Raw genomic sequence first — 20,099 nt, forward strand, 5'->3', positions numbered from 1 at the left:
ATAAAAGTAATATTGATTTTACATTTTCAATTATTTTTATTTTAATACGTTTCTTATTATGTGCTCAAAGGTCCATCTTTGGGGGAATTCAAATTTGATATTGTCGATGTGTGAACAGAAAACAGATTCGATTTTATTAATTAAACTAATCATCGTTTGACTTTGGCATAATTACATAAATTATTTTTGAAAAAATATCTATTTTTTAATTTAGACTGTTTTTCCATAAGTTTAATATTAAGATCAATTTATAGAGCTTAGAATGGAAGAAAAATCAACTTTATGATCAACTTTTTTTTATAATAAATATTTTCAACAAGTGAAATGTAATAATAATTACTTATTATTTAGCAAGAATTTTAAAGTTTTTTCTTGTGGATATTTATTTGATGGAATTAGGTACATATTTAAATAACTAAAGAAGAAGAAAAGAAAGTGTTTGTTAATTAAAAACCATAAATCGAATTCTCCTATTTAAAGTAAAAAACATATTGTAAAGCCTTGTTTTATTTTGAATAAAGATGAATACTTTTTCAGCTCTTGATTGGCGCTTAAATTAAATCTAAGAACGATTTTAAAATTTTATTTCAATAATTTTTATTTAAAATACTTACTTATATGATAATTCAAAAATTGCTGTTAACAAAAAATAAGCCAAAAATGTTCGGAGATTCTTCTTCTTTTTTCGTGGCCGCCATTTTGTGGCTGTCTCTGTCAATCTACAGCTAACGGGAGTTGCTGGTTGCTCTTCCCCTCCTCCTCCCCCCTTCCCTTCTGCTCTCATCCAAGTGTGATTCATTAAAACCAAAAAAAAAGGGAATGAGAATGAGTAAAAAGAAAATTTACACAAATTATTGAAAAAGACATTAAAAGTGACATACACACATGAGTTGAGTGTGTGTGTGTGTGTGTGTGTGTGGTCAGTGATTGCTTGTGCTCATTAGCAAAGCGAGACAGCAAGAGTGTGGGAAGGAGAGGCAAAGTGCGGGCGGGGGTTGCTGCTTGGTTAGTTGTGTGTAAATTTCACACTTCTGTTGGCCAACTTATTTTAATTAGGCACTTGCCACTTGCTCTAAGTGTGGGAGAGGAGAGTGAGGTGGATGGGGGTGTAGGTGGTGGGAAGGGGGGCTGTATCAGAGACTGGGTGAGAGCATTACAGAGCAATTTGCCAGCCACCCGCGTGTCCTCTGTTGACAAACCCCTCGGGGATGCGCTTCACTTAAGTGGTTTTGGCAAGGAAGGCGAAAAGGGACGCAATGACGCTTTGAAGGTGTCGTAATTGCACTCAGCTCATTCAGATGCTTGCCAGATAAAGGCAGAGAGACAGAGAGATAACAAGTGTGAAGGCGGAGAAGAAGTTGGAGAAGGAGACGGAGACGTAGATAGAGAGAAGCGGAGTCAAGGGGAAACGCTTCAACGCAAACAAATTAAAAAGCACTTAACAGATGAGCAGCTGAGTTGCGAATCGAGCAGCTTCTTCGTTCTTCGCCTCATTCTCATTCTAGGAGCTGTTCCTTTGCTTTTACTCTTTTTCTGTCTTTGCCTCTGTCTCATTTGTCCCTTCCGTTCCACATTCTCTTTAGCTTTAACCTCTATTGTCCCACCTCTCTAGAACTGTTTCGGGTTCAACTTTACCGAAACACATTTATATTGTTCAATCTCTTCTTAATTTTCTTTCCATTTTTTAAAAGTTTTGTTTTTTTTTTAGTTTGACAAAATGTCATACAGTCTTATTATTAAATTTGTTTTCACGGTTTTTGTAATATGACCTTAAAAAATCTTAAAATCAACATTTTATTTCGGTCCTTAACGATGTATGTAAACTTTCTTGCCTTTTCTGCATCCTTCTTCCTTCTCTCTCTTTCTCCCACTTTTGCACTTCTACATTTGACTCCTCATTTGCTTCTTCTATTCTACCTCGACTTGATGTTTCTTCTTTCCTTTCTTTCATTCCTCTCCTTCATTCCTCATTCCTCTTCTCCCCTTTCTTCTTGTCTTTTTTTTCCTCCATTCCCTTTTCTTCCGTTTCTCACTTTCCCCAATTTTTTTGTCTTCCTCGTCTTTCTTCTCTTTGTCCTATTCTTTCCTTTTCTTATATCCTTTTTACTTGTCTTTCTATTCTCTTTTCCCTCTTTATCCCCTTCATTTCCTATTGCCCCTAGTGGGTCTTCCTTCTGTTCTGCCTCCAGGCACTACTTCGTGTACTTCTCCTTCCTTCGCTTCTTTCTTCGTCTCCCTTTTCTCCTTCCTTCGTTTGCTTCTTCCCTTACCTCCTCTTTGATTCTTCCCTTACTTCCTTTCCGTATTCTTCTTCCTTCACTTCTTTCTTCCCTTACCTTCTATCCCTTTTCTGACTCCTTCAGTTCTTTCTTCTTCTCCCTTTTCTTCCTTCTTGGTTTCTTTCTTCCCTTACCTCCTCTTTGTTTTTCTTCTTTCCTCACTTCCTTCTTCTTTTCTCCTTTCTTCGTGTCTTTCTTCCCTTACCTCCTCTCCCTTTTCTACTTCCTTCGTTACTTTCTTCACTTACCTCCTCTCCCTTTTTTATTCTTCCTTCGTCTCTTTCTTCCCATATTTCCTTTCCCTTTTCTTCTTCCTTCGCTTCTTTCCTCTTCTCCCTTTTCTTCTTCCTTGGTTTCTTTCTTCCCTTACCTCCTTTTAGTTTTTCTTCTTTCCTTACTTCCTTTCTCTTTTCTCCTTTCTTCGCTTCTTTCTTCCCTTACGTGCTCCCCATTTTTCTCATTCCCTCGCTTTTTACTTCCCTAACCTCCTCTCCCTTTTCTACTTCCTTCGTTACTTTCTTTACTTACCTCCTCTCCCTTTATTCTTCTTCATTCGCTTCTTTCTTCACTTATTTCCTTTCACTTTTCTTCTTCCTTCGTTTGTTTCTTTCCTAACCTCCTCTCCCTTTTCCTCCTCTCCCTTCTCTCGCTTCTTCCCTTACCTCCTCTCCATTTTCTACTTCCTTCGTTAATTTCTTCACTTACCTTCTCTCCCTTTTTCTTCTTCCTTTCCTTATTTTCTTTCCCAGTTTCTTCTTCCTTCGTTTCTTTCTCTTACCTCTACTATATTTTCTTCCTCCTTCGGTTTTTTCTTTCCTAACCTCCTCTCCTCTTTCCCTTTTCTCCTTCTTTCGCTTCTTCCCTTACCTCCTCTCCCTTTTCTACTTCCTTCGTTACTTTCTTCACTTACCTCCTCTCCCTTTTTTCTTCTTCATTCGCTTCTTTCTTCACTTATTTCCTTTCACTTTTCTTCTTCCTTCATTTGTTTCTTTCCTAACCTCCTCTCCCTTTTCCTCCTCTCCCTTCTCTCGCTTCTTCCCTTACCTCCTCTCCATTTTCTACTTCCTTCGTTACTTTCTTCACTTACCTTCTCTCCCTTTTTCTTCTTCCTTTCCTTATTTCCTTTCCCTTTTCTTCTTCCTTCGTTTCTTTCTCTTACCTCTACTATATTTTCTTCCTCCTTCGGTTCTTTCTTTCCTAACCTCCTCTCCTCTTTCCCTTTTCTCCTTCTTTCGCTTCTTCCCTTACCTCCTCTTCCTTTTCTTCTTCCTTCGTTACTTTCTTCACTTACCTCCTCTCCCTTTTTTCTTCTTCCTTCGCGTCTTTCTTCCCTTACCTCTTCTCCATTTTCTACTTCCTTCGTTACTTTCTTCACTTACCTCCTCTCCCTTTTTCTTCTTCCTTTCCTTATTTTCTTTCCCAGTTTCTTCTTCCTTCGTTTCTTTCTCTTACCTCTACTATATTTTCTTCCTCCTTCGCTTCTTTCTTTCCTAACCTCCTCTCCTCTATCCCTTTTCTCCTTCTCTCGCTTCTTTCCTTACCTCCTCTCCATTTTCTACTTCCCCTCACTTCCAATCTTCTCTGTCCTACGCCTGCTACTTCGACTCCCTTCCTCCCAACCCTCTTGCTCTATCAACTCTTCAGCCCACTCAGCTTCCTCACTATCGACAGCCTTGTTCAGGCGCCGCTCTGCTCAGCGTCATCTTGTTCGTCTTGGTGATTGCGTGAGCTGTGTCTCGCCCAAACATCATTTATGTAGATCTCTGTCAACGCCGCGAGCAGCGGAGAAGCGATCAGCGATCAGCTTCTCAGTGTTGGGAAGCTGCAATCGCTTTGAGCTCGTAAATTTCTCGAGACGTTGTCTTCAGTTTTTTTTTGTTTTTTGGCGTGGCGTGTGGCGTCAGTCAAACCCAATTCAAATTGCCCACGTTAACATCCTGTTGGCGGCTTTGTTTGGTGATCTCTACACTTCGCTCGCCGCTCTCTCCACTCCGCTCTCCACGCCTCTCTCCTCGATTCTCAACTCGCTTCTTAATTGAGGTTTAACACAACATTTACCGCTTTTCGCTAATCGCCTTGAAGCCGCCGCCGACGACGACGATTGGGGTGTGTCTCTCTCTCTCTCTCTCAGACTCCGAATCGGACTTGAACTGCGTCTCAGCTTAGCTGAGCTCTAGCTCTGTCCTCTGCTCTTCCTCTTCCTCCCTCTCCTTGACCCTAGAGCGCCTTCTACGTGATTTCATTCATAAAAATCGCGCTCTCGCTCCCTGCGCTTTCCTGTTTTTGTTTTGGATTTCGGCTTAATAACAACACGTCATGTCATTTCATTTGTCGGCCAGGCTCGTCGCAGACACCTCCGCGCTCCCCCTTCCCTCTCTCCGCTCCACTCTCCGCTTCTCTTGACCCATTGAGAATTGTTCATCACGCAATGTCGCGTCCAAAATATTTTTAAGCACTCACGCGGCTCTTTTCATCAGCTCTTTGTTTTTGTTTTTCTTATTATTATTTTTGTTGGTGTCTCCCTCTCACTTACTCCTCTCTCTATCTCTCTCTCTCTCCCTCACTCGGTCCCATTCAATTTATATTAAATAATATTGACGTTTGCCCATTATTGACCCTCGTTAGAAGCAAACGCACCGCATCAAAATTTATGAATTTCTTAACCATTTCTGATTGTTCGTTGCCCTTTTTTTTCGATTTCGATTTCGTTTCCCTCCGATTGCACGTCTCTTAATTGTTTCGAATTGTAACTATGCGATCAAATAATTATGCGTCGTTTTTCTTTTATTTAACTTATTGCATTCCAATTGCTTTTTATTCATTCAACTTAATCAAACTCAAAATTTTAGCAACTTCTATTTTGCTTGATTATGGAAAAGTTTCAAAAATGTACTTTCTTGAATTATATTATAAAATAAGTTTATTTTTCCAACAACTTTAATTGTACATAAAATATTCTTATTTATTTTTTAAATTTGTCACGGATATTTAATTGTATACAAAATATTAATATTTGAACCGAACACAAAACTATATAACACCAATATAAAATTAATCAAAGATTCCCTGAGAAAAATTTATTGATATGGAGAAGTTTTTAAAATGTGCGTCAAGAACATTCGAATCTTAAGGTTAGAAAACACATCTTGATTTCAAAAACATTTGATATAAAAGTAAGTTTATATTATAAAGGGGAAAAATCGTAGAATTTTAGGATAAAAATTATAGAAACTGGTATTTTTTTCAGTGTTCCAATTTCACAAATGATACAAAAAGATATTACAGCAAACATGAGCAAAATATACCTAATATCTTTAACATATGAAAAATACAAACAACAAAAATATTTATAATTTCTATTTATTCGTTAACCACAATTCATTGTAAAACAATTTATGGAAAATATTTGAGCTACTTAAATCTAAGTTAGATTACTACAAAAAATGTATTTTTTTTATCTACTTTAATTTATTTTCGATTCAATTCAATAAAAATCTAGGTTTGATTATTTCAAGAAATTCAATTATTAATAAAATTGTATTATTATTAATCGCTAGACATGGAAATTGAATATAATGTAATATTTTATTATATTGAAAAATGAAGAAATGAAATCGAAACATAATTAATGCTGTAAGTAACGTAATAATTTTAATAAGAGTTAATTAAATAACTGACATAAAACGCATGTTAAATACCCGTAAGCTCAAACTTTGACTGCGATTTGAGGTTGAAAATCGAAGAAAATGTCAGCATTGATTTCCTTTCTTTTCTGTTTTGTTTTGTTGTGGGGTAAATTATTTATGCACACGTTGGGGGCGATTCGATTGTGCGTTATCGCCAGTTATATATCACGATGACAAAACAAAGAGCGCGCGACCAACAAAGGCGAAGACAAAATCGTACAAACCTTCACGACCAGAAAGACAAAAAAAAAAAAATAATAAAGGCAAAGCAAAGTTAACTCTTTGTTTAACTCTTCTCGCCTCTATTAACCAAATGGGCTGTGACCAATGACAGCGACAAACAAACGACGAAGACAACTTGAATCCAGGCGATAAATGTAGCAAGTTGTATGCTAATTTCATTAGCACTACATATATACATACTATAATATATATATATGCACATTTATATGTATCTGTTTAGTATAAAAAGTGAATCGATGCGTTGGACAAGCTCAACAAATAGAAATCAAATTAAATCAATTTAAATATGGCATAAAATAAAAGTACAAAATCATGTTAAGACTAAAAGGCAGCGCACAACAGCAACAACAACAACAACTTGACTTTGAGGAGTGGGTTCGACGGCAAACTACCCGGCAGTACTCTCCAGTTTTCTTTTTAATCAACAGAGCACAAAACAGACGCTCAGAAAACCTTTAAATCAATCATAGCTCCAAATATAGTGCTAATTCAGAACTATAAGAATAAGAAGAGAATTATCCATATATAGATACATATATACTTATTATAAACTAATTCTATCGTGGAAATGAAACTGTATGTTATGATTATTTAATTTTGACCAAAATGGGAAGCTTATTTGAAATTATAACGACAAAATATATATACAAATTGTCGAACAACAGTTTCTATGGCAGCTACATACCTACAATACATCGTATAGTAGTCCAATCGAACAAGTTCTCATCATATGTTATAACTACTAAAGAAATAAAGTTTTAAACCGAATTTCATAAACATAACTGCTAAATTGTAAGTGCAGTTTCGATACAATCCAATGGACAGACGGGCAGACGGTCAGATATTCTCCCAAGAAAGAAAGCTATTCGCCGCCAAATTTCAATAAAATTCTAAAAATATACCAATTTAACACACTGAAAAAATACTAAAACATACCGAATATAAAAACAAGTGCGAAAACTATCCGCAGCCCTTTTTCGATAAAACAAAATTATAAAAATGTTTCAAATGAATATACCGAAAATAAATAAGAATGCTACCCAATTTCAATAAAACCAAATTATAAAATATACCGAATTAATATCCCAAAAAATACTAAAATATACCAACAAGAAAAACAAGTAAGAAGGCTTTTTCTTAATCATTTTTAATAAAACATTATTCTAAAATATACCAAATTAATATACAAAAACAAAATTATACCAAAAGCTATATTTGATATATTGATATAGAACTACATACATATGTACATTCCAAATAAGATATAGAGTACATAATATACCAGATTGCCCGTTTTCTTTATACAAAATTGTTTTCTCAAATCACTTATACAATTTATATGATATTTTATAATATTAACTTGACTTATTCAGACGACACTTTTCTCATTTCCCACCAAACGAAAGCCACTCGTTGTTAGCGTAATTACCGGGTATGAGCGAGCAGACATCAAATGGAGACTGAGCACATATAACAGAACTCTGTTAATCTACATTTGATCTCTCCACGCCCGCTCTCCGCCTCTATCTCTCCCTCTCCCTCTTCGTCTTCGTCTTTCTCTTAGTGTCTCTTTGTCTAGCGATAAGTTTGTTAAGCGTATCGAATTCAAATTGAATCGAGTTTATATTATATTTATCGCAGCATTAAATAGCACTGCAATCGCAGCAATCGCACAATTTGTGAAATTAATTTACAGCTAAACTTGAAGTAGAAGTTGAAATTGAAGCTGAAATTGAAGTCGTGAGAGCGTCGAGAATTGCACTTTAAAATGCGCATAAAACGCGTCAGTTCGGTGCTAATTATGGCCAAAAGAAACGCACACACATACACACACGAACACACACAGAAACTCTTGTTAGCCACCCACTAAAATGAGTTGATTGTCACATGCGAGAGATAAGTTAAAAGCGCAACTCGCTCTTTTGGTAGAGGCGGGGAGTGGGGAAAGGGGAAAGGCGGGGCATAAATCGCAGACACTCGCATCAAAATCTTATCGCCAGAACACATCAAAAGTCAAAGTTTTTGCTTAACAGCAACGACAACAGCAACAACAACAATAACATTAACAACAGCAACAACAACAAAAGTCGCGAGTCGACAATATTTTTCATGCTAAGAGACTTTTAAGCTGTCAACGACGGCGCTCATAAAAATCGACCACCGAACTGGACATGGACAGCCGGACAACTGCCACATGCCACATGCCACATGCCACATGCTGCATGCCACAGTCAGAGTCAGAGTCAGAGTCAGAGTCAGATTCGAAGCCGGCAACAGCGTCAAACTGTCTGCCATTGTTTCATGCATTTAATGTGCCCCAACTTCGATTCCTATTCCGAGGGAAGCATGTCAAATGATCAGTTGCATGCCACAAAATGGAATGTCCTGCTGCGGGGGCGACACACAATTATTTACTAGCGTTTATCGCGAATTGTCTATAATACTTATTTCCATATTTGTTGTTAAATAATTTCATTTATGATTAAGAAAATATGAAAGTATTTGACTTAAATTCAAAAAAGTCAGAATAATATTATAAATAATTGGTATATTGATATTGTACTATGTACATTCTGCTGACAATCTGGTGTATTTTTATAATCTATGGTATAAAATTGGGTATATTTTTATAATCTATAGTATATATAGTATATATACCAGATAAGACCCGATAACAGTAGGTATTTTTTTGCTGTTCAATTTTGTATACCCGAAAACCATAAAGTTGACGGTTATTATAACTTATAAATTTATTTCGACAGAACTTGTAATATTTGCAGGCCGATCAAGTTTATTTAAAATTTTGCCACGCCCACTTCCGCCCCCCGAAAATTGATACAAATCGAATAACAAGCGCAATTTTAAAACTAGTGTCGCGATTACAATAATACCTTTACTTTTTATGATTCATGAAAATTTGGTAGAGATCATATAATTTAGAAGTTATTTAAGAAATACTTTTGTATGGGCAAAAACGCCTGCTTACTACGAGTCTTTGTTTTTTTTTGACTGACAATCGGTGTATTTTGCAGTCTATGGTATATTTTGAATGTATTACTATATCAATATACCAAAAATAGCAGTTGATGTATTTTTACTATTTTTGCGGTATATTAATTTGAAATATTTAAAATAAGCTTTTATTCAAAATGGATAGCGGGTATCTCACAGTCAAGCACACTTCACTGGACTTTTCTTAGATGTTCAATCTGTAATTCTTGCTTCGAGAATTTTTCTTTTAGGTCGATTTGCATTATAGAACTTTTCTATCTAAAACTTGGGAATGTGTGTTGTTTGACTTAAATCCGAGATCGCGGTATTAAAGTCAGGCGGACACATAGTTTAGTTGGTATATTTATATAGTGTAATATTATATGTATTTATACTAGTATATACTGTATATACTATATATTTATACTACTATATACTGAATATAATATATGTGCTATATATATATAACTACTGTATACTAAACATACTGAATATACTATGTATTTATAATAGTATATACTGTATATACTATATATTTATACTACTATATACAGTATTTATAGTACATACATATATAATATTATTAGATAAATAGAGATTTCAACTGTTGCATGTCGCATCAATAACTTATCACGTTGCTTTTGAGCTTAGTCAACGAGTGCGACTTGTTTTCGTTGCTCTAATTGGACTTGAATAGGACTGCAGCAGCAGCCCATGCCACGCCCACATTATTACAGCCCCCCTCACAAGTGATGTTGATAAGAGAACGAGACGAAGCGAAGCGAAGTGAACAAACAAATCAACAGTTATTGGCCATGTAACAAGTTGCCATCAACACGTGCCTACAAATCTCCAAGTGTGTGTTAGTGAGCGTGTGTGTGTGTGTGTATGTGTGTGTGTGTATGTGTGTGTGTGTGTGTGTAAAAGATGCTGACAATTGGCAATTGCTGCTTGTAATTCCCAATCTATGAATAACAAATAGGCAAGCGTCAGACGTCTGACGACGACGCCAGGCCCCCAAGCAAACTAACGAATAAAGGGCAAGAAGGGGGCATACACACACACACACACACATAGAAGGCGGGTGAAGGGAAAGTGGGAGGGAAAGGGAAACGGGGCCAAAAGATGCGCTTGACTGTTGTTTGCTGCTGCTGCTGCTGGGAAATCAAATCATAATCTGAATTTTAAAGCAAAGCACAAGCAGTTGCTGTTGCTGTTGTTATACCCGGTAGACACCGCGTTGAAGGGTAGCACAAGTTAGTGTCAATTAGAAACACATGTGATAGTTAACTGCTCTTTTATTGAACAACAGCCAAAGTGTCCAATTGTCTAATTGTCTGTCTGAACACTCTTCTAAACACCTAAATAGCAGTTTCTATCAATTCTTATCTCAACACAACTGAAATGAATTTTTCACTAAGAAACAACTTAAATTACAAAGTCAAAAGCCTAAATGCCTAATAAACTTGGAATTTATTCAGAAAAAATAATTTTTATTATAAATTCAGTATTATTATTTTTACTAAATTTAATATTAATAATACTTAAAATTTTATTGAATTACTTGACTCACTATTAAAAAATCCTACAGCAACGTTTCGAATTTCAAATATAGCGACAAAAAAAAACTTTTCAATTCAATCAAACAATGTTATTTTCTCAATTTTAGTAGCTTACAAAATATTTGTTTATTTTCTAACTAAAACGTTTAACTACACAGAAAAAAAAAATCTAAAATCCAGATTTTAGTCTTGATACTAAAATGTTGGTCTAAAAAGTGCGTCAAGAACATGAAAATCTTAAAGCTATGATAAAACACACATCTTAACTTCAAGAACATTTAATATGAGACCCAAGTTCCTATAAGCGAAAATACTTTAACCTATATAAAGACTTTATAGGAACTTCAATGGATTACCGAATTTTATAAGCTACAACTACAATTTTTGGTCTTATTTTGAAAATTTTACTAATGTTCTTAGTTTTAAGAATTTGTATTAAAGTGGTTTCATTTCAAGAACACAATTTTTAAGACGAATGTTCTTCATTTGGAAACTTGGTCTTTTTTTGTACGTATACGTATAAAAATGCTTTTTTATTTACGAATTGAATAATACATTTATTTATTTACTTTTTGAATTAATTCTAATTTTTTATATTCTTTCAGATGAAATATTTGTAAAATGACTTTAATTTCTGTTAATTTTCAGGTAATTGAATTTAATTTTCAGGCTTTGCTTTAAAGTACCAATTGCTTTCAATATTAAATTTATTACTTTTTAATTTAATGCAATCAGTTCTTTGTTTTACCGAGAGATACATAGCTCAAATCGGAAATGTCTTAAATAATTTCCCAATCAGATTAAATTGCTTTGGTTACACTTAATTTCATTTGTTGATGATTAGCGGGTATTTCGTAGTCGGTGCATCCGTTGGCAGCTTTCTAGTGTGTTGTTTACGCTGCGCTTGTTGTTATCCTTGTTGATGTTGCAGCGATTGTTGTTGTTCCCATCGTCGTTGTTGTTGTCGTTGTTGTTGTTCGAATAGGCAAATGCAATTTTACAACGTTGTTACATGAAACGTTTGACAGCCTTGTTCTCATTGGACGCAGAAGAACGGAAGCGGAAATGGAGAGAGCGGAGAATGGAAATGGAAATGGCGTCGACTTCGTTGTCGACGAAAATGAGATGGCATGCATTATGTGATATATATGTATGGGTGTGTGTGTGTGTGTGTGGGTGTATGCGTATATGGGGGATTACGCTTTGACGCCTTTTGATTTGATTGTCTATGACATCGAGTCCTTCCATCCCCCTCCCTCGAGAGTCCCCCTTCGTCCCCTTCCACCCACCGCACCTCATCGACATGTGCGCCATTTGTAATTCAAGTCAAAAGGCAAACAACGTTGCTGTTGTGGAGGAAGACTCTACGGATTATAATTTCTTTTCCGTTTCAATGCATTTCATTTCCGTGCCCGACGCACGAATTCACACATCTATAGCATATTGTATGTACATATATATGTATGTGTGTGTGTGTGTGTGTTTTGCATTTTTGACTCGATTATAATTTTTCATGCAAAAGAGCAAGAGCAAGAGAGGGGCGAAAGGGGCGTGGTCTGGCAGTCAACATAAGTAACGGCACTTGTAATCTGATTGCATAACGTGATCAAATTAAAATGCATGCAAGTATTCATATTTGCCATGAATACACTCACAAACACTCACACTCTGTTTTTACTTGCTTATTTCGGATGTGTAATTTCTGGGAAATTGGAAAATTCAGTCAACTGGCAGGAGATACTCACACATACATACATCTATCATATACATATGTTGTTTCCATCTTTAATTATTTCAGTGCAATCATCAAAAGTGAGGTTAAGTTGAATGGGTGAAGTGTTCGAGGCGGCAAGTCATTAAAAATATGACAAATATGAACTTCAACAGTTTATGTTGCATGCAAGTAGAATAATATAGAATCATTTTTCCAAAAGTGAGGTTAAGTTGAGGCGATATTTGCCTAAGCTCTAGAGTTAAACTGTGTTAAATTCTTATAGCATATCTAAATCTACCACAAAGCGAAGCTACAAACTACAAAAGCTAGCCATTGTACGCCTATTCCATAAAATTCTTTGTAATTTGAGGTTAAGTTAAAGCGATACAGCTATTAGAAATAACTACAACGTAATTGAGTTACAAATACTAACGGGGCACTGCAAAGTGAGGTTATAAAGAAGCCCCTCCAATATAATTTGCATGACTTTACTTTGCATGCAAATAAAACCATATAGAATCCATTTTCCTTAAGTGAGGTTAAGTTGAAGCGACAAACTCTAGGGTAAAACTATGTTAAACTTTTATAGCATAGCCAAATCATTCGCAGAGCGAAAGGCCAATTTATGGAATCCTTTGCAAGTTGAGGTTAACTTGAAGCGATATTTGACAAAACTATAGAAAAAATGAAATGCATCAGCTGTAGCAAAATTGGGTTACAAATTCTTAAATGTGTCATTAAATATATGGAACTCAACTATTCGTTTGCATGCAAGTAAAAACATATAAAAAGCATTTTTTAAAAGTGGGGTTAAGTTGAAGCGACAAACTCTAGAAAAAAATGTTATACAAAGCATAGCTAAATCCATAGTAGAGCAGAGCTACAAACTATATAAGCGAACCGTTGTAAGCCCAATTTATGAAATATAGCAACAGCTGTAGCGTTATTGGGTTATTACTCTAAGGTGGAGCTGCAAGGTGAGTTTAAAAAGAAGCCTCTCAAAATACATATTGCATGACTTTACTTATGGGGTAAAAGTGCCAGTGAACTTTTACGAGAATTAAGAAAAAGGTCTGAAAAGCAAAAAAAAAAAAAATTGGGGAATCAGTGTAATATAATATCAAATATAAGCATTAGTAAATTTAAAAAATAATGTTCAACGACAGAGCCCTTTATACATACATATGTATGTCTTCTTCTAAAAAATGTGTATATATAGTGAAGATTTACAACTATTTCCGAAATATTAATAATGCTAATGCATCATTCGCGGGTTCAGCTCCAAGAAATGATTAATCAGACATCGTAAAATATGCAGGCATCAAATTAGGCATTATACAATCAGATTCCAAGAATCCAAAATATACATCTTTCCAACATCATCAGAATCATAATCGTTATGGTTAACGTTTCAAATTAAATCGTTGAAAGCTGCAAAAAAAAAATGCTAAAAAGCAACGATAATGAAAAGACTTGAAACATTTCTTCGTTCCTCTTTCTTTCGTTCAATAAAACACTTAAAACTACATTTGTTACAGGATTGTTTTGACAAAAAGGGGGAGAAAAAAAAAAACCATCTCGCTCATACATTAAAACCATTTCGCGCACATAATTAGTTTTTGGAAAAATTTAGAATTGGTTTTTGAGTGTGTTGTTCTTGTTGTTGTTTTTGTTGTGTTGTATGTGTGTGTGTGTGTGTGTGTGTGTGTGTGTGTGTGGATTTGTATGCGTATCGAATTGAAATGCTTCGATAGACAAATTACAAAATTATTGTAGATCTACAATAGAGAGAAGAGCAATATAGCATATGTAATCAAAGTTTTTTTCTTTTCACATGAAATTTGAATACGAAAATGACTATTGACAAATTGACAAAGAATTTTGCACATTTCTTATTTTTAGTCCAAATAGAATTGTTTGGAATATGTAAAAGAAAAAGAAGTTGGAGAACGACAGTCGAGATTGCTCGACTGTGAGATACCCGGTAGCCATTTTCACCGACGAAATACTAAAATTTTACAAAATATCAAATATACCATATAAATATACGGAAGAAATAGTAAAATCGAAAAAAATGTCAATATACAACTTACTCTATTCAAAATATACTATAGAAATATACCAAAAAAAAAAAACTATTACTACATATGAAATATACTATAGAATCGAAAATGTACGAAATTGTACAACAGCTGTAACAAATTATTTTTTATCTGATTGTTCTTATTGCTTGGGTGTACTAAAGTGGGGGAAGGTAAGATATATGTAGTTATTTTAAACGGAAATACGGACAGACAGACAGAATCGAAAATAATTGATCGAGAATACATTTACTTTATGGGTAGCGGGTATAAGATTTAAAGATGGCGAATAAAATGTGCAAAATCTCATTCAAAAGCATTTTCGACATTTAAGAGAAATCAAAAGTGTATTGTTATTGTGTGTGTGTGTGTGTGTGTGTGTTGTGTATTATGTGTGTGGGTGTGTGTGTGTGCAGCGCTGAGCTCATTGTGTATGCGCGGTTATCACGATTTTGATCTGTGGATAAACTTCTGGCTTCGCATCCGATGTGATCAGCTGCACCATGCGCTGCTGCAGCTCATCCTGGCTGGCCTGCGTGCCCGGCGGTATCATCCAAATGGGATCTGCAAAACAATATATTCTCAATAAAGAAGACATTTTTGATGTTTCTTATATATATATAACTTGCCGCCAAAGTGCCAGCCGGAGGGCGTGGAGAGACGCCACATAATCGCCGGCTGTGTGGGCATTAGATCAGCCAATATATCACAAGTTTCGCCAGGACGCAGGGACGGCACATTGATGCGTTGCGTCTGTATGGGCGATGTTAGAAAGCAGCCGATGGGCCAACGTTCGGTGCCATCGTTTTGCAATTGGAATGCCTGCTGTTGCGCATTCACATGCAGCCCCTGAACGATTTTCATCGATGGAAACGATTGCGCGCTGCAAAAGTCCAGATAGCAACCAACGGCAGTTTGCAAGTTCCTAAAAAAAAACAAATAACAAAGCGAATAAAAGATGAAATGCACTTTGTATGGGAAAGAAAGAGAACATTCAACTAACCAATTGCTCATTTCTAGATAGAAACGAGATGACTCGCGATTCATTTGATTGTTCATGAGACTCTGGAACTGACTGATCAGATCCTCATGATCTGTGGTGCCCATGCAACTGAATTGTTGCAACAGCAGCGAATCAATATCATAATCATTCGTTGGCAGCGTTGACGACGACGGCGACGGCGAAATGAGTTTGTTGTTCTGCGTTGTTGTCGCCGCCTGTGTCGCTGACACAACCAAACCCATTCCTGGTGGCGGTGGCAGCGGTATCGCAATGTTGTTTGTGTCCATCATTGGATTTGTGGTTGTTGTCGTGTTGGTTGTGCTGCCAAACAGCGGTTCGCATTGCATATCCTGCAGCAGTTGCAACTGCTGCTGTTGTCCTTGTCCAGATTGCTGCTGCTGCTGCTGTTGCTGCTGTGGCGGAGTCTCTGTGGCATTTTGTGATTCGTAATTTTCCTCCACATCCATGGTGTGTGTTGTTTTGTTTGTTTGTTGTTTGTGATATCTCGCGTACGCTTTTAAAATCTTAATCTGCAAGAGGGTGGAAAATGCGTTGTAAGCATATTGTTTTTGTTGTTGTTCTGTTGTTGTTGTTGCTGCACTGTCAAGTAGAAACAATGGAGCACAACCGTCTCTACATACGATGTATATAGCAAACCTTTTATTATTTTATATATTCCCCCCACACCAAATTCTCTTTGTGATCCAGCACGGTATATTTTTGCAATAGACGGCACTCGATTCGAAACTTATTTGTTTAGCTGCTGTGCGCACATTTATGCGCTTGGCGTTTATGTACTTTTTGTTTTACATAAAAATAGACTAAAACATTAAAAAAAAAGGCAGCAGTGCAACAAAATACGCAGTGTTACCGTTCTACGCTCAACTTGTCAACTTCGCAGCACAACAACAGAATATACCAACAGTAATATACTGAAAGTGTTATCAAATATTATCGACTGCTTGAATAAGTGCTATTTAGCATATGTTTTCGATAAGCACAGCGATGCGCTCAGCAATGGTATGCTTCGTGTGGAGCATTATTGCTGTTAACAGCAATGCAACCGCACGCAATGTTAATTGAGGAGTGCGAAAATGGTAAATGTGTGGAGTGGACAGTTGTTGCTTAACAGTCAAAAAAGTGCAGTGTTTTGAAGTGAAGCGCATTTGTAAATGCATTTGCCAATAAGATTAAACAATATGAGTGCATCAAAAGTGATTAAAAACGCAAGTCAACCAGTTAGCAAACCAGTACAATTGGCGAAATGCGCATTATACGCGTACAAACAGCTGGTAAGTCTCAAAGTCTATTTGCCGCCCTTAGCAGAAAGCGGTCTACATTGTTAAAAGATGCAAAAGCTTTATTTCGTACTAAGTCTTATTTGCCGGGCAGATATTGTTTGTAATTGGAGCCAACAGCGTCGCGTACGTTAGCATAGCCTGACTCTTTGAGCAGCATCGAGAGTTCCCCTTTGATGCGATCTACCAAATCGGGGCCTTCGTAAACCAGGGCCGTGTAAAGCTGCACAAACGAGGCGCCAGCTTGAATTTTCTCAAATGCATCCCTGCCCGATGAAATACCGCCAACGCCAACGATGGTCACACTGCCCTTGGTCAGTTCGTACATGCGTGCAATTTGCTTTGTGGATCGCTCTCGCAGTGGAGCATCACTTAAAGCACCGTTATTATCATGCGACACCAAAGATGGCGACAGATTGTCGCGTGTCGCCGTCGAATTGGCCACAATGAGACCTTCGACACGGCATTTTCGCATAGAAATAACCGCAGCAGTGTCTTTCATTTCGTCTAGCGTCATGTCAGGCGAAAGTTTCAATAAAATCGGCACAGTTTTCCGTTGCTGCAGTTGCGATCTGGCATTATTCACTGCCGTCAGCACCTCAATCAATTGCTTCTTATTCGCCCAGCTAGGTTGTCCGCTTGCTGTTGACGCACTTGTTGCATTCACCACCAGAAAATCGGCCACTGGCCCAAAAGTCTTGACCCCTGTCGCATAGTCTCGAGTGGGCGTGGTTGAGCTCCGATTGGAGCCGAGATTAACGCCGACAATCGCCTTGAAATCATTGCGAGCGAGCGCCCGCCTCAAACGTTGCATCACCACATAATGTCCGTCACTATCGAAGCCATCGCTTGATCCCATGATCTTCCGATCTTCATACAGGCCAAAGAGGCGTGTTCGGCCGTTGCCTTTCTGGGCCATTGGTGTCACGCTGCCAATCTCGATGAAACCAAAACCCAAATCCTTTAGGCCATGCAGTGCCTCAGCGTTGCGATCAAAGCCGGCCGCAATGCCAATGGGATTGCTAATGAGTCGTCCGAAGAACGAGGTGTTCAAATTGTAATCATCCAGATGTTGGGAAACGGGATTAATCCGATATTTGCACGCCAGCAGCGCCAGATTGTGCGACATCTCAACTGGCAGGCGGCGCACTGCCGGCATTATGAATGTCCGAATGAGACTATCCTGGTTCTCGTAGGCCGTTAGACCCATGTATACTGCGGTCACACTGGCCACAAATATGCCCAGTGTTCGCAGTGGAGCCTAAATGGGGAAATCGTTTAGCTTTTTCCCGCCCATCTCATTTTTTACAACTCACAAATCTCTTTGGTTGCGGCGCCATTTTTTTTGACCCAAGTTTATTTTCAAGAGGTAAAAAAGAAAGTTGCGGATTGTGTTCTGTTTAGTTTTGAAGGTTTTTTTTTTTGGTTGTCGTGAGTTTTAGTACATTTGAATTTACATTTTAAAAACGACAAATTTTTGTAAAATGCTTTTTTTATGCCTAAACTATTGTCTACAATCACACAAACTGAATGTATGAACTATATTTATTTATTTGATTGATTTTACTTATTGTTCATTTCTGTGTATAAACTATGTACATACGTCAAGATAGCTCCGCAACTTTAGCGTCACATATCGATAAAAAAAATATCGGATAAAAAACTTTTTATTTTCGTCTCTTTACGTAATATTTAGTCTTAAATTAAAAAAGTTTAAATGCAAAAATATAGAAAACTAAATTATCTTTCTATTAAATCCATGTTCGTCAAATTGCATGCAGTATTTATGCACTAAAATCGTGAATGAAAAATTGGGGTAGCAACATTTTTGCCAATATCTCGGCTTTGACGAGTTGTCGGCCAAATCGGATTATGACAAGTTATAGAGTATTGTTTTATGAATATACCCTCAAAAAATTCGTTTTTGAGATATTTCGGGAAAAGTACAATAACCTCAGCTCCAGCCCCATACAAAATGAGCACAAAAAATCAATGTTGCCGATTAATGACCATAACTTTTTTTGACTTTCTTGTCGGCCATAGCGTACATTATACTTTCGTAGATACAACTATTAGAAAGATATGTGGCAATTTTCGGCCTTTAGGCCGTTTTTGAGAAAATTTACCTTTTGCTAACCCGCAAGAACACGTTCATTTCGCAGGTGCATCAAGTAACTGGAACCAACGTGGAATCAGTCAGGACAGAGCCGACTCAAATCGGAAGACTTTAGTGCTAAATAACACCCTTTGGACTTTGGCGGGACTTTAAATACTTGCAGAAAATGACTAAATGAAACAACTATAACTATAATTTAATATTACATTTAAATACTCTATTTACATATATATTAATTTATTATAATTGATAAATATACGCCATTTTATATTCTTATTTAAATCGTAATTTTGCAGTTTACTTGACCACTGTTAGCGGCAAAACACTATGTTAACGCTATCATCAAATTATTCTTCATATTTTCGGAACTTGTAGGCCATGTCGCGCTATTTCATTCGAAGCTAGCAGATTTTTAAACATTTTCACTATGTACATAATTACTCAATACCTTAAAAAATAGATAATTCACATATGTATCATTTCCCAATATATACTAAATAGCAAATTATCATAGTTTCCGAGAAAATTCAAAATACATCTACATTTTTCGATTTCGATTTTTTGTCAGAGAAGGCGCGCATTGCTATAATATAAACAAAAAATTCGAATGCTTTGAAATTTGTTTTATTCAAATCGTTCAAGCCGTTTTCGAGAAAATTAAATTTTAGTGATTATTCCCAAACTAATATTACCACTTCGTTAAAATCCTCATAAAAATCTTGCAATTTAATTTTCCAATTTAGAAATGCGCGTGCTGTTTTTTGAATTGTTCGCCAACTCGTGTTTACATTTGAACAGCTGACATTTCAGAGCAGCCATATTGAGAAATTTACCGTTGCCCATATTTTTCGGTTCGTGCCAATGGAAACCGGGACAATGAAAAACGTAAAAAAAATCTATAAAATACTGTCAAGTACCTCAAATGTTATGCCTATCAATCCGAAAAATTAAATTTTTATCATAAAGTCTTAATTTATCCTCTTTTTTCTAAAATTTCTGAATTCACCACCCTTATAAGTTAAGGCGCTCTTTTCAATTTTGGTGTTTTGGTATATCTTAGCGTTTATACATATATTTTAGAAATGTTGCTTGTGGCACGTCGGCAAATAAAATAACTTTAAGCTCG

At 36.4% G+C, this 20,099-nt stretch overlaps 2 protein-coding genes and 1 long non-coding RNA gene across 3 annotated transcripts; 1 reads left to right on the forward strand and 2 right to left on the reverse strand.

Moving 5' to 3' along the window:
• Positions 1-13,962: 13,962 nt before the first annotated feature.
• On the reverse strand, positions 13,963-16,440 carry LOC132796034 (protein ILRUN). Its single transcript, XM_060807049.1, has 4 exons — positions 16,217-16,440; positions 15,560-16,089; positions 15,186-15,481; positions 13,963-15,120 (listed from the first exon to the last, which is right to left on the reverse strand). Exons 2-4 carry the CDS (start codon positions 16,024-16,026, stop codon positions 14,981-14,983), a joined length of 903 nt encoding a protein of 300 aa, XP_060663032.1. The 5' UTR covers positions 16,027-16,089; positions 16,217-16,440; the 3' UTR covers positions 13,963-14,980.
• A 241-nt stretch (positions 16,441-16,681) lies between these two features.
• Positions 16,682-19,249, forward strand: LOC132796035 (uncharacterized). Its single transcript, XR_009633491.1, has 2 exons — positions 16,682-16,851; positions 19,020-19,249. It is a non-coding gene; the product is annotated as an uncharacterized LOC132796035 (long non-coding RNA).
• Positions 16,895-18,381, reverse strand: LOC132796033 (dihydroorotate dehydrogenase (quinone), mitochondrial-like). The gene is made up of 2 exons (XM_060807048.1): positions 18,174-18,381; positions 16,895-18,118 (listed from the first exon to the last, which is right to left on the reverse strand). The coding sequence occupies exons 1-2, from the start codon at positions 18,195-18,197 to the stop codon at positions 16,937-16,939; spliced, it is 1,206 nt and encodes a 401-aa protein (XP_060663031.1). The 5' UTR covers positions 18,198-18,381; the 3' UTR covers positions 16,895-16,936.
• Positions 19,250-20,099: the final 850 nt, after the last annotated feature.

The sequence above is a fragment of the Drosophila nasuta genome, chromosome X (genome assembly GCF_023558535.2).
Source record: "Drosophila nasuta strain 15112-1781.00 chromosome X, ASM2355853v1, whole genome shotgun sequence".
Classification (NCBI taxonomy): domain Eukaryota; kingdom Metazoa; phylum Arthropoda; class Insecta; order Diptera; family Drosophilidae; genus Drosophila; species Drosophila nasuta.